Genomic DNA, 14704 nt, shown 5'->3' with positions numbered 1-14704 from the left:
TGGTCAACTAATGGAATAGACTTGGTTACTATGTAGTGAGCGCTGGATCAATTGGTTATTTTAAGAAACGGTTAGACACATTTATGGATAGGGATGACAAGTGGTAATGGACGTGGAATTACCTAGCGTAGGCCTTTTTGTCTCTTACAATCTCCTTCATTCTTATGTTCTTATAGGTTTTGTCCATATTCTATTGATGATCTTTCTAAGTCCCGCTACTTGTAGCTCATTTGTTTGTCGCAAGCTGAAATTTGTAAACACAGTAGGTAAAGTTGGGAATAATCAGCAAGGTTATGTGGCACGGATATTTTGGTGAGAAAGCCTGAAAGTTGTACTTGTAAATGCTGAATTCTATCTCGTAATGATTTCACTTTCGTATTTGTATATGCATGAATTATGAATACTTTTTTATTTTTGCCATCATAAGTAAGTTTTGGCGCAGTATACGTTATTTTGGTGCTTACACAACTATTCCGAAGCGAAATTAGTGTTTTTTTCGCTACGTCATTGTCGTCGTGTAGTATCGTCTTTGCCTGAGAATTTGCTGCACTATAAATCTTTACAATAAAGCATTCATTAAGTTCTAATATGAAACTTGGGTTGTCTGATAGCTTGCAGGGCAGCTTGATCCATCGCCAACTCGGCCCATCGACTGCTTGAAACGCCATCTCTTGTTTCAAGAGATGCGAAGGTCGAAGAAATTAAAGTATGATAAAATTGTATATTCTAACCCAACCTAACCTATGTAACCTAACCATGTTGGGCCGACTTGGTTGAGTAGGTGGGCCAAGTTGACAGTGGGTTGAGGTAGCTTTACTCACTCTCTCTCTCTCTCTCTCTCTCTCTCTCTCTCTCTCTCTCTCTCTCTCTCTCTCTCTCTCTCTCTCTCTCTCTCTCTCTTGTTATATTCCAGTGGCTATCAGGACTGCAGTCCCCTCACCACCTTCACTATGCCTCTCCAGACCAGTCTGTCCTTTGCTGTTTCCTTCCAATTTTGTAGGTCAGGGTTAATGCGGGCCACATCATTTGCCACTCCATCACTCCACCAGTACCTAGGTCTTCCCAGGGGGTATCTACCCCTTATACTTCCCTCCATCACCATTTTTGGTCATCTTGTTGGCTCCATCCTTGCAACATTATGCAGCCAAGGTAGTTACCATCACTAAAATTCCAAGTTTGGTTTAGCCCATTAATTCTTGTTACATATAAAAGACCTTTTCCTTATCAACAAAATGCTTTTTTAATTTTTCAAATAGCTTGAAAAATAAGGGAGATACAACATTTTGAAATCTTCTGCAATTTCGAATTTTTAGCGTGACTGACAATAAAAGGTGGTAATTTGTAAAGATTTTGGCAAAGAAGTACACACAACCACTGGTTCAATTTTAATGAAATTTTGAATTCATGGTTCAGAGTCAGTGGAATAAGAAAAGATAAGAAACTATCAAATAAGTATTCTAGCAGCAAAACCTGATGATCCAAAATGTATTTTTCATTAGCAAATGCACCCATATCACTAACAACAATCTTGAAGTTGCTCATTTCCAGGAAAAAAAACACAAATATCACATTAAAAAGTGAATATATAGGTGCCTTACCTTTAGATTTGCACTTGGTACACTAAATTACTACTGCAACTATCCAAATTTATATTCAAATTGGTGAAAATTCTTCAATTTTTTAAAAACTGAATCAAAACTTCTAGAACAGGAAGACATTTTGAATCATCCACATATGAATTGAACACTGCCAGAGTTTAAACTGATGAGAATCAATTCAAACGGGTCACTCAAAATGGCAGCAGAAACATTCCCTCCACAATGGTGCACCCCCTACAGACTCACGTGTACCTAGCTGAGTTGACCTGAATTCAGTACAATTTCAATGTACCTTATGGGCACAAATCCAGGAGCTCCTGTCTGGAAACATGGTAGATTTTAAGAAGTGCACACCTATGCAATATAGAAATTGAAAATTAAGTAATGATTTTGTAAATAGTAGTACATTAATGTAATATACATTATTGTTGGCAGAAATCAATAACAGAAAAAGTTACTGATAGATAAACAAAAACATGGCCACTTTGCTTGAGACACCATCGTTGTTGTGGAGGTTGAAGAAATTAAAGTACAAATTTGTCTATGCTAAGCTAACCTACTACCTACCTAACCTAACCTAACCTCCATTTGATAATGCGGTATTTGTAATTCGAGAGGTCATTAAGGTTGTCATTGTCATCTTTGGCCTCTGAATCTATAAAAACAAAGGTGGTATCAAAAGGAGGTGATGCGACTTCAGTCGTTTGTGCATAGATTATAGCAATGTTTTCTGTTATTGATTTCCACCAAGAAAAACATATATTACATTGATGTATTATAATTTACAAAATCAACATTTAATTTCCAATGATCTATCATGTAGGTCTGCACTTTTAAAGAAATACCAAAAATCCAAATATTTTTTACAACTTGTGCAACATGAAATCAATACTTATCCAACAAATATGTTCTAGAGAAGATCCCCATTATTATGTCAAAACAGTTAATTGAGAAAATAAAGATGTATCACTTTGAACATTCTAATCCCTTTTTCTTTCTCAGACCAGTGCCCTCCCCCACTCCCCCTACAATCTCAAGGGGATTTTTATTCTTTTAAGTGGTGGGATGGGGAGCTTTGTATGTTGCCTTCTCTGACAAGAAAATATGAAAATGTATGCTTTTGGGGGTCATTTTAAGTTGAGGCACCTAAATTCATTCAATAGAATAAGCACCAGGGTTTTCAATTTAAGATTTGGCACCTGGTTGAAACAAAGAATAAACCACCTATGCTTTGTTAATGATACACAAGGTAGCTTTTAAAGTATAAAAATATTTTAAGATGGTAGGGAAAATTTCTATTTATGACAAAGATTTAAAGGATAATTTATCTATATTGTCCAGCTATATGGTCATATAAGCTTTCAAATGAGTTAGATGAGGTTAGGTTAGTTTATGTATAATAGGTTATATATAAGTTGTGAACAATAATGATAAAAAATAATCAGCACCTGAGATACTGTATTAACAACTCAAGAATAAGCACCTATCTTTTAATAATTTTAAGAAAAGGCACTTCAGTTGGTTTATCTTGAATTGATATGCATTAGGAAAAAGCAAGCATAAATTATTAAATTTGAAAAAGAAAGACACAGGTTCTTAAAATTGAAGCAATCTTTATTATGATGTCACATATTATTTTGTGGAAGAATATGTTGTGGACAAATAAATGTATAAACCCTGTTACATTATTCATATTCCTGTGAAAACTATCCACATTTATTGGCTATTTTGACAGGATCTGACTTGATTTGATTTTTAAAAATGCCATCTGCTACACACTGCTTCTATGGATTATGTCATAGTGACTCACATTATGAGGATAGACCACATATAAAGGGTTTTATTTGAATCCATTTTCCCAAACCACATTTGGACATTGAAAATGTCAGTGATGGGTTTGAGTATGTTGAAGGGAGGATTTTATCACTGAACATATGAAAAAAGACACATATATATACAGGAAACACTTTGTAGGTGAATCTGGGCCTACTGATGACCACTCACATCCAATCGTGCCCTCTCAAGCCCAGAGCAAGTTAGTCCACCAAGCACTGAAACAGAATAATGTTGTCCAATTGAAATTCAAATATTGTTTATTCATTCATTGTCAATTACTGAGCCTGAGAGGCTTAAGCCAGGTCCACACTGCTTCATGCAGAACTGCATACAGCAGGTTGGGGTGTTGAAAGTTGAGCTGTTCACACTGAATGGAGCATAAGGAAAGATTGCCAGTTTCACAAGTGCAATTCCTATCTACATAATTGGGTAGCTCCTATCATGAGTACTCTGCACCCCATAAAAATACTGCTAATCAGTAGTATCATCAGTAGTAATTTGAAATTTTTAGTGTTTGGTGGGGGTGGTAATGGAGACTAGTAGAACTGTACATAACCTATGAATTCTTGTAAAAGTGTTGGTAGTGCTGGGAGCAGGGAAAGAATGAAATTTTGTTGTCTGCAGGGCCTACATTTTTCATACTGGCCTATTTCCAATAAGAATTATGAATATAAAGTTTGGGTTTTAATCCAGTTGTGCACAACTACACAATATAGCATTAGAAAATTAAATATTAATTTTGTAAATTATAATACATGAAAGTACTATGCAATTTTCTTGGTGGAAATGAAAAAAAAAATACCTTGCTACAAGCAAATATACTAATGAAGTCACTAGCATAGGATCGGGATGCCATCTTGTTGTTTGTCAAGTGTTTACCCCTCGGCACTTCTGCCAGTACCTCGTGAGGTATATATTTATGAAGGAATGCTATGGAGTCGAAATCCATACATTCCTTCAAGCTATGAGAAACCTTTATACCTCACAATCAGAAAGAGTGAACAGGCCGCCAACATCCATCACGATGACAATCATCCAGATGACCTTTAAATTACTGGTACAGATTTACTAAATGCAGGTTAGGTTAGAGTAGATGAATTTATCATCCTTTCATTTCTTTGATGTTGGCATCTATCAAAACAAACATGGCATACCATTTGTCCGGCGTGATTTTGTTTCTTATGAAATCTGTTTTAGCTTCTTTTTTTTTCATTCTGCCAAGAAAACTGCATAATACGTTTATATGATTTACAGAATTGATAATTAGTTTTCTATTGCTATATTGCGTAGTTGTGCACAACTGGATATTTACCATTGTTTGCCAGTCTCACAGATTCAATTCTTATCTATATCATTATATAGCTCCCATCATTCTGAGTGTGTTGAGCTCCATTAATATCACAAATTGATAGTAACATCAGTATGAATTTTATAAAGTGTAATTTTGATGGGATGGGCTGGGGGTTGCCACACCTAACCTTTCATTTTTAATGTCATGGTTCAGAGTAACTCTTTCCTTGAATCAATAGTGTGTGCAAACACCATTCAAGAATTAAAGAACAAATTAGATCTTACAAAATACAAAGACGGGTCACTGTGAGCATAGCTCCTTCCTGTACAATATAACTAGGAAAACACAACTAGGTAAATACTTTTGCCACCTTGCACTTGACATTCTATAAGTAGGGATGCTGCTTCATTAACCATAGAATATTGGGTGTGGCTTTCATCCAATCAATAGGGCTAGCAGAAGTGGCCATGGCAGAGTGGAAAACTTTCCATCTTCTTTTGGTCTTGTTTCCATTTTTTAGTCTTCGACACTCTAATCTATGCTTCAATTGTATGTTAATGTCAATATGTTGAAGAGGTCTTGGCTCCAGGTACATCATCCTCAAACAGTAAAATCTCTGGAAATGGGTCACATGTCAACATGATTTACTCCTGTCAGTACAGTTCAGTACCACATGTTGGTAGTTTACCCAACTACAAAGAGACCACCTTGAACAATAAGCATTCTTTCATGGTCAGAGACTATTCAAGAATGCAAATTGCTTTCAGCCTCTATCTGTTCTTTATGTTGCCTTCCCACCTAAAATCTCCCCTTTACCATCTCTGTAGTGCTGTCTCTTTAATACAATATTGTCCTGAAAAATAGAATTGCTTGATGTCTAAGAGGAAACAAACATATTGGTACAATGTCTCCTTTACTATCCCTGTAGTATCCCTTTCATTGGATATTGTCCCCAAAAATAAAAATGCTGAATATTGACTGAAATTCAATACAATCATTAGTATCGCTTTCAAATGCAATCTACTTCAGTTACAATTTATATTACACAATAGTGAATACAGGTTGAATGAAGTTGAATAATGGTTTGTTATTACTGACCTGTTCTGAAATTGAAACCATAATCAAAATATAATACTAATATAACTTCACCAAACCTAACATTGTTGGGAGATATAATGGCCATCCCAGACCACTTAGCTCACCATAAATACATACTGTTTTGTATTTTACACTTTACAGATATATTTTGCAATACATACAACATAATTTTGGGTCTTTGGATTGTTCAGTATTACCATATTGAAATATAGTAATATTCAAAGTTGAAAAATGAAAAATTGTGGTATTTCATAAAATACATTTAAAGATAAGAATATATATACATATACCAAGGGCTTTTCCTCCCTTATAAGGGAGGTAGCCAAAATCAAAAGGCATAATTCCACTTCCACCCATTTCACTTCCATTCAACATCCTTTCCTCCCTCTTATGTTGGCTCCTGGATGATGGGCCATCCCTGCTTCTCACCTATTGCCTTGGGTCAGAAGCAGAAGCAATGCAGCAAGACACAACACATCCGCAACAAGGCCCCTTTATTCAATCATTGATCCCCCCCCTCTCTCCTCTCATACCGAAACATTGAAGACAGGGAGCAATGTCAAAATAACATTCACACAAAACCACTCCCTAACCCCCCCACATGCCTCCAACTCTCTCCCATGCATTTCAGTGTCATCCATACACAGCCATTCTCCACTTGCCTTTGCCATCTGCCTTCTCCCTTCCTTCCTCAACAAAGATCCCCTTCCTGCTCAACACCCCTTTTACTCTATCCATCCATCTCATCATCAGTTGCCCCCTCATGTTAACTCCATCCAACTATGCCTTCCATACCACTTTTACTAATGCCTTCCATACCTCTTTTACTAATCCTATTTGAGGACGATAGACAAGAAGGATAAGAGGAAAATTATAGATATCTAGATGGGGAAGAAATAATGGAAGAGGAAGTGAAATTTGCAATGCAGAAAATGAAAAAAGGGAAAGCCATGGGTGAGGATGGTGTGATGATTGAAATGTTAAGAGGCATTAGGGGATTTTGCAATAAGAAAACTTACTAGTCTAATAAACCAAATTTACGAAAAGGGTACAATAACAGAACATATGTGTAACTCGATTTTTATACCACTACCAAAGATAAACGGAACAATGGAATGTAGTAAACATCGCACAGTCAATATCATGAGTGAAATAACCAAAATTATATTAAGGATAGTTTTAAATAGAATAAGAAGTAAAGTGAGAGAACAAGTTTCATGGGAGCAATTTGGTTTCATAGAAGAGAAAGGAACAGCAAATGCAATTTTTACTATAACGATTATGGAGAGTACATACATACATACATATACCAAGGCTTTTTCCCCCTTACTAGGGAGGTAGCCAAAAAGGAAAAGGCATAAAATCATTCACACCCATTCCATCCCCGAAAATACTCCACACCCCTCCACCCTCCCTCCCATCTTAGCACCTCCTAGATGATGGGTCATCCCTGCACCTTGCCCACTGCCCTGGGTCAGGAGCAGTGTCGCAAGACACAGCACATCATGGAGAGGATGATAGAAAAACAACAAAATGTATATCTTTGCTTTGTTGACTACGAGAAGGCGTTTGATAGGGTAAGACATGAGGATTTGATAAATATTTTGGAAAGAGTGGATATGAATAGCAAAGACATGAGTATCATCAGAAATTTGTATTGGAAGCAAAGAGCAGCAGTGAGGGTACGGGGAGGAAGAACAGAATTTCAAGCTATAAAGAGGGGAGTGGGTCAAAGCTGTGTTATGTCCCCAGATTTATTTAATTTATATGGGGAGATGATCCTTAGGGAATTAGAGGGAATGAAAGGGATTAAAATTGGAGGATTTAATATAAATCATATCAGATATGCTGATGACACGGTATTGGTGGCTGGCTCAGAAGAAAAACTGCAACATCTATTGAATGTAACCGTAAGAGCCAGTGAGGAGAAAGGTTTACCGTATATACTCGTCTATAGGTCGAAGTCTTAAGGAATTTTTTTTAGGCCAAAACCTAGGGGTCGACCTATACACAAGTAATAATCTTGTTAGGTTGAAATCCAGACATGACAAGAAAGGCTAGGAAGAACTCTTACCTTTTCTTTAGGTTCAGAAATCAAAATATTTACCTACTAGTTACTGCCAGTAAACAATGGGGACATAAAATACACAGTACGTACCAAAACGTGTGAAATTCCTTCTAGATACGGTAACCCCATACTGTGGTTTTACCTGTTTGTTAAAATTCTTAGCACAGGCAAGCTTATATCATGTATACTATTATAGTACCCATAGTTGCTTAAAAAATAATAAAATGCTGTGATATTCTCAAATTTAGGTATTTTTTTTAGTTTCAACCATGGGCGCAATATAGCAATAGAAAATTAATTGATAATTTTGTAAATTAAAATGTATCAACATAATATGCAATTTTGTGGGCGGAAGTGAAAATAAAAAATACCTTGCTACAAACAAATATGCTAATGAACGAAGTCGGTAGCATAGAATCGGGACGCCATCTTGTCTGTCAATTGACGGCCTCGGTACTTCCGACAGTACCTCGCCAGGTACATTTTCTTGAAGTAATGTTATGGAGCGGATATACATGCATTCCTTCAAGCTGCAAGAACTTTGTATACCCAGCAAGCTGAGAGAGTGATTGAAAAGCCCGCCAACGTCTCTCACGACAACGAGGACGAGCCGGATGACATTTAATTTGCAGGTAATGATATATTAAACATAGGTTAGGTTAGACGAATTTAACCTTTCATTTCCTCGACGTCGGCATCTATCATAAAAAACATGGCGTACCATTCGTCCAACACAACTTCGTTACTTACGAAATGTTTTAGCACCTTTTTTGTTTTTTATTTTCGCTCACAAAATTGCATATTATGTTGATACATTATAATTTACAAAATTAATAATAATTTTTTTTATTGCTATATTGCGCCCATGGTCAAAACTAAAAATTTACCTAAATTTAGCTTTCTATATGGTATATATTATTGTTACCATTACCAAAACAATGCATGGATCTCACCATCACGAAAACAAACTGTTCAGTATTGCCAACTTGTTACTGTTACAGTGACATATGGTATAATCCTAAATATTTTAACTAAAATCCACCAAAATCGTTTTCCTTGCTGTCGTCATCTTCACCACCAAACAGCCATAGGAACATCAACATCATCTTCCTCCACATTATCATTAGCCTGATCATCAGCACAGTTGAGATTACAAGACTACTCTGAGACACTGTTGGTTAAAATTGTTTCTAACGAAACACGCCTAGCCAGTTTATTCCGTATACCGTACTTTACTTGGTAATCTGTCCAAGTTTTTCACTCTGCTGAAATGGCAATTTCAGTGAAACTTATTAAATATTAAAATCGAGAACTTGAAAAAAACATAAACCGAAATACATCAGAATTAATGAAGTGAAAAAACCATGATAATCAATTGCTATACCAGGCAAGCCATGCCACTTCAAAGCATTAAGACAGTGGAATGCTCACAGCATAAAAAAAAAAAAAGCTACTCGACCTATACGTGAGGTATATGGAAAATTCCAGATTTTTTGGCCAAAAATGGGGGGTCAACCTTTACACGAGATCGACCTATAGACGAGTATATACGGTAAATGTAAATATGGAGAAAACTAAAATACTAGTGGTGGCCAGTAAAACAGATCCACCAAGAGTGCAAGTACAAATAGCAGGGAGAAGAATAGAACAAGTAACCAAATTTTCGTACCTGGGAAGCATATTGACAGAAGATTGTAGATGTGAAAAAGAAATAAAATCAAGGATAGCGATAGATAAAAGCACATTTCAGGAAATGAAAGGGGTTTTAACAAACAAGAAAATGTCTACAGATATAAGGAGAAGAACAGTTAAAACATTTATATGGTCAACAATATTATATGGTTCAGAAGCGTGGACAATCAGCAAAAAATTGCAGGAAAACTTAGAAGCAGCAGAAATGTGGACATGGAGACGAGTATTAAGAGTACCATGGACAGCGAAGAAAACAAATGAAGAAGTATCGAGAGAAATGGAGACAGATAGGGAATTGATGACAACAATAAGGAAAAGACAGTTGCGATTCTTAGGACATATAATGAGGAGGGAAGGGTTGGAAGAGGTGGTGATGACGGGAATGGTGTAGGGAAGGAGAGCAAGAGGAAAGCAGAGGGAGAAGTATATGGACGGGCTGATGAGGGCGACGGGAAAACAACTCAAACCAGCACAGCTGTTACAAGTAACTAGGGACCGTGAACGGTGGCAATCCATGGTTGCCGAAGTGCAAGAGGATATGGCACGGCGGTAAGGTAAGGTAAGTCTTCACTTAGTCCATGGGTCCAAAATATCCCAATGATCTTTCAACCTTATCTCCCAACTCCTTTTCTATCCCCGCTATCCTCCATAACCCCTCATTTCTCACTCTGTCCAACCTTGTAACCCTTATCATACTTCTCTGACATTTCTTCTCAAATATATTGAAACTCTTCCTCTCTTATGTTCAATGTTTCTGCCCCCATACAATGGTGTTGGCACAATCACCCCTTCATACAATCTACCAAATGTTTATTTCTCATTAGATTTTTTAATCTCTCAAAGCAAATACTTGTTTCTCTCATTCTACAGTGTACCTCCACCATCACTCCTCCCTTTCCTGCCACGCACGACCCCAAGTATATAAAGCTATGCATATCCTCCAGCCTCTTTCCATTAATACTCACTTCCAAAATGCTGTCATCCTCGTGTTATTTCTTTGCAGACAATGCAAAAGTACTAAAGAAAGTAAGAACAGAGGAGGATTGCAACCCATTAAAACGAGACTTGGACAAGATCCGGAAATGGACTCAAAAGTGGGAAGCGAAATTCAATATCAAGAAATGTAGTATGATGGAATTTGGAAAAAGTAAAAACAGAATATCGAGAGACTATAAAATTGGTGAAGAAGAGGTCAAAGAAGTAAACTCGGAAAAAGACCTTGGAGTGATGAGAAGCAAAGACAGGACAAACATATTAATAAAATAGTTGGAGAAACCTACAATTTATTGAGGTCAGTAAAAGTGGCATTTGTCTATTTGGATGAGGAAATGATAAGAAAAAAAAAATAACTACACTAATAAGACCAAAACTCAAGTATGCAGCAACACTATGGACACCCAGTACCAAAAAGAATGTAAAAAAATGAGAAAGAATACAAAGAGCAACATCAAAACTGGCACCAACTCTTTCCAAAATGACATATGAACAAAGACTGTCCAAATTAGAATTACCAACTGTGGAACAAAGAAGGGAAAGAGGAGACCGGAACAGAGAAGGGAAAGAGGAGACCTATTAAATATCTATAGAATTATGAAAGGAATGGAAATCTTAGATGAGAATGATTTATTGAAATGGGGCAATGGAAAAACAAGAGGACACGAAAAGAAACTTAAAAAAGATTATTACAGAAGAGATCTGAAAAAAAAAAATAGCTTCCCACACAGAGTGATAGATACCTGGAACAAATTAGGCAAAGAAACACTGTGCTAACACTATTCAAGATTTTAAGAAAAAACTTGATGCTGAAGATACAAAGATGGGTCGCCACGAGCATAGCTCCCTTCCCATATAATACAACTAGGTAAATACACACACACATGTAAATATATGTATAAGAAAATATTAGTACCTGATAATTAATACACACACACACACACACACATATATATAATGTATAAGAAAATATTAGTACCTGATGATTAACACGAAAGCCAATTGTACAGATTATAAGCTGGACTTACATAGGTATTTAGTTTTTTTCAGTTTATCTATCTCATCACTTATCAACAGTGCTACTCCTCTCCCTCACTTCCTAATCACTCCTAATGCCCTACCCACCCCACTCCCAAAATGAAAACCACTCCTTTCAAGTTAGTACTAACACATTCACCTTTTCACAAACATACAATCAATCTCCACTGTTACACTCTGTACCACATCCACACATAGTTAATGACCCAGTTACTAGTGATTTGATTGGAGTCCTTGTCCCAGACCTTTCTATGCCTTGACATGTATTAGAAGAAAAATTTAGAGTGGAGGATCCGTAACCCCATCACTCTGTCCCAATTTCCTTCTTCATCATGCATGAGACTATGGTGAGAAAGATAATGAGGCAGTCATAGAAAAACTCATTGGGCACATAAGAAATCTTTAAGGAAATAGCAAAAGTGTCATTCTACTACAGAATAATTTAGGAAGCATCTACCTAATGAATGAATGAGAACTTCATTCCAACCTATGTGCTTGTGCTTGATTAATCTTCCAGAATTGTACAACACAACCTGAAACCATAACAAAAGAGAAGGAAATGTTGAATAACTGTCAAATTTCTTGTTGAATTGATACCATGAGTAGTTTTTCAGGATTTTGTTTGTGAGATGCTTTTGTTTCTTGAGGCACCAATAATGGGAACTTGTAAGGTGGAGAGTATAGCTGACCATTCTCAAAATTGTTGACCCCCTCACCTCCATTATGAGGTGAAGCCCTGAGGGGATGTCACTGAGTCTCTGAACTATGCCCAAGATCTCTATAAACCTGTAAAATAAGTCATGCTTGCACTCTTTTGTCCGATTCCATAATTACAAGGAGCTTTCTATTTAAAACCTTCATTAGAGTGTTTTAGTTGATTAGTAGCAGGCATTATAGCCCTGTAACCATGTTATCAAACATAAGTAGACCCATTTGGTATTTCCTTTTAGTGTATGTAATTAAAATTGACAGGGAATCATTTATTACCTTGGTATCCCATACTTGTATATGTAAGAAATAATTAGGGAATTCAGAAAACTAAGTTCTTATGAGCCACTGTGGATAGGATTAAATAGAAGGAATTCTTTTCATTAGAAAAGAATTTGAATCCTAGTCATGTTTTGAAATCCTCACCACATCTTATCTAGAGGCCTTTCACTTAATCTGGTCTTGCAGTCTTTGCTGGAGGACATAAATACCCATAAAGCTCTGAGTAGATAAGTTATGCCATAAGTAATATAAAGACCTCAACACAAGATATTACATTAGAATGATGTCCAAGACAGATGAAAAGCCTTTTCAGCATGACATTGTGATCAAAGTTTCTCACTAAAGTGTAATCTCAAGCACACTTGAAGAACCAATCCAGGAAAAAGGTTTTACAGTGTGATTTTTGTATTGCAGGTTTCTCTCAAAAGAGCAGGTTGTAAATGCACGTGATGACTGACACAATAGAGAATCCTTTCCAGTGTGACCCATGTGATGCAGGTTTCTCACAAAAGGGAAAACTCAAAAGGTATGAGATGACCCACACAGGAGAGAAGCCTTTCCAGTGTGAACTATGTAATAGAGCTTTCTCACAAAAGGGTAATCTCAAAAGGCATGTGATGACCCACACAGTAGAGAAGCCTTTCCAGTGTAACATATGTGATACATTTTTCACATACAAGTGTAGTCTCAAGAGGCATATGATGACCCACACAGGAGAGAAGCCTTTCCAGTGTGGCCTGTGTGATGCAGCTTTCTCACAAAAGGGAGTTCTCAAAAACCATGTGATGACCCACACTGGAGAAAAGCCATTCCAGTGTGACCTCTGTGATGCAGCTTTCTCTCGTAAGGGAAAATTAAAAATCCATATGATGGCCCACACAGGAGAGAAGCCTTTCCAGTGTGACCTATGTGATGTAGGTTTCTCACAAAAGGGAGATCTCAAAAAACATGTGATGACCCACACAGGAGAGAAGCCTCTCCAATGTGACCTATGTGATGCAACTTTCAGAGATAAGAGAGATCTCAAAATCCATGTGATGATCCACACAGGAGAGAAGCCTTTCCAGTGCGGCCTATGTGATGCAGTTTTCAGAGAAGAGAGAGTTCTTAAAAGCCATGTAATGACACACACGGGAGAGAAGCCTTTCCAGTGTGAACTATGTGATGCGGCTTTCACTCAAAAGGGTCCTCTCAAAAGACACACATGGACACACGGGAGAGAAGCCTTTCCAGTGTGAACCATGTGATGCAGCTTTCAGACTAAAGGATTCTCTCAAAAAGTATGCAATGACCCACACAGGAGAGAAACCTTTCCAGTGTGACCTGTGTGTGTGATGCAGCTTTCTCTGGAAAGAGTGCTCTCAAAAGCCATGTGATGACCCACACAGGAGAGAAGCCTCTCCAGTGTGGCCTATGTGATGCAGCTTTTACACGCAAGAGTACTCTCAAAAACCATGTGATGACCCACACAGGAGAGAAGCCTTTCCAGTGTGAGCTGTGTGATGCAGCTTTCTCCCAAAAGAGTGCTCTCAAAAGCCATATGGTGACCCACACAGGAGAGAAGCTTTTCCAGTGTGACCTATGTGATGCAGCTTTCACACACAAGAGTACTCTCAAAAACCATGTGATGACCCACACAGGAGAGAAGCCTTTCCAGTGTGACCTATGTGATGCAGCTTTCACACAAAAGGGTGCTCTCAAAAGCCATGTGATGACCCACACAGGAGAGAAGCCTTTCCAGTGTGAGCTGTGTGATGCAGCTTTCACACAAAAGGGTGCCCTCAAAAGCCATGTGATGACCCACACAGGAGAGAAGCCTCTCCAGTGTGACTTATGTGATGCAGCTTTCTCACAAAAGAGTAATCTCAAAAGCCATGTGATGACCCACACAGGAGAGAAGCCTTTCCAGTGTGACATATGTGATAAAGCTTTCTCTGGAAAGAGTAATCTCAAAAGCCATGTGATGACCCACACAGGAGAGAAGCCTTTCCAGTGTGAACAATGTGATGCAGTTTTCTCACAAAAGAGTAAGCTCAAAAGCCATGTGATGACCCACAACGATAGAAGCCTTTCCAGTGTGGCCTGTGTGATGTAGGTTTC

At 37.5% G+C, this 14704-nt stretch overlaps 1 protein-coding gene across 1 annotated transcript; it reads left to right on the top strand.

The window, feature by feature from the left end:
* Positions 1 to 247: 247 nt before the first annotated feature.
* Positions 248 to 13962, top strand: LOC143031126 (uncharacterized). The gene is made up of 2 exons (XM_076194607.1): positions 248 to 312; positions 13019 to 13962. Exon 2 carries the CDS (start codon positions 13045 to 13047, stop codon positions 13840 to 13842), a length of 798 nt encoding a protein of 265 aa, XP_076050722.1. The 5' UTR covers positions 248 to 312; positions 13019 to 13044; the 3' UTR covers positions 13843 to 13962.
* The last annotated feature ends 742 nt before the right edge of the window (positions 13963 to 14704 follow it).

Source organism: Oratosquilla oratoria, chromosome 12 (assembly GCF_046742065.1).
Source record: "Oratosquilla oratoria isolate Oo_2021 chromosome 12, ASM4674206v1, whole genome shotgun sequence".
In the NCBI taxonomy this organism is placed as follows: Eukaryota; Metazoa; Arthropoda; class Malacostraca; order Stomatopoda; family Squillidae; genus Oratosquilla; species Oratosquilla oratoria.
This window is presented reverse-complemented; position numbering and strand designations above follow the sequence as displayed.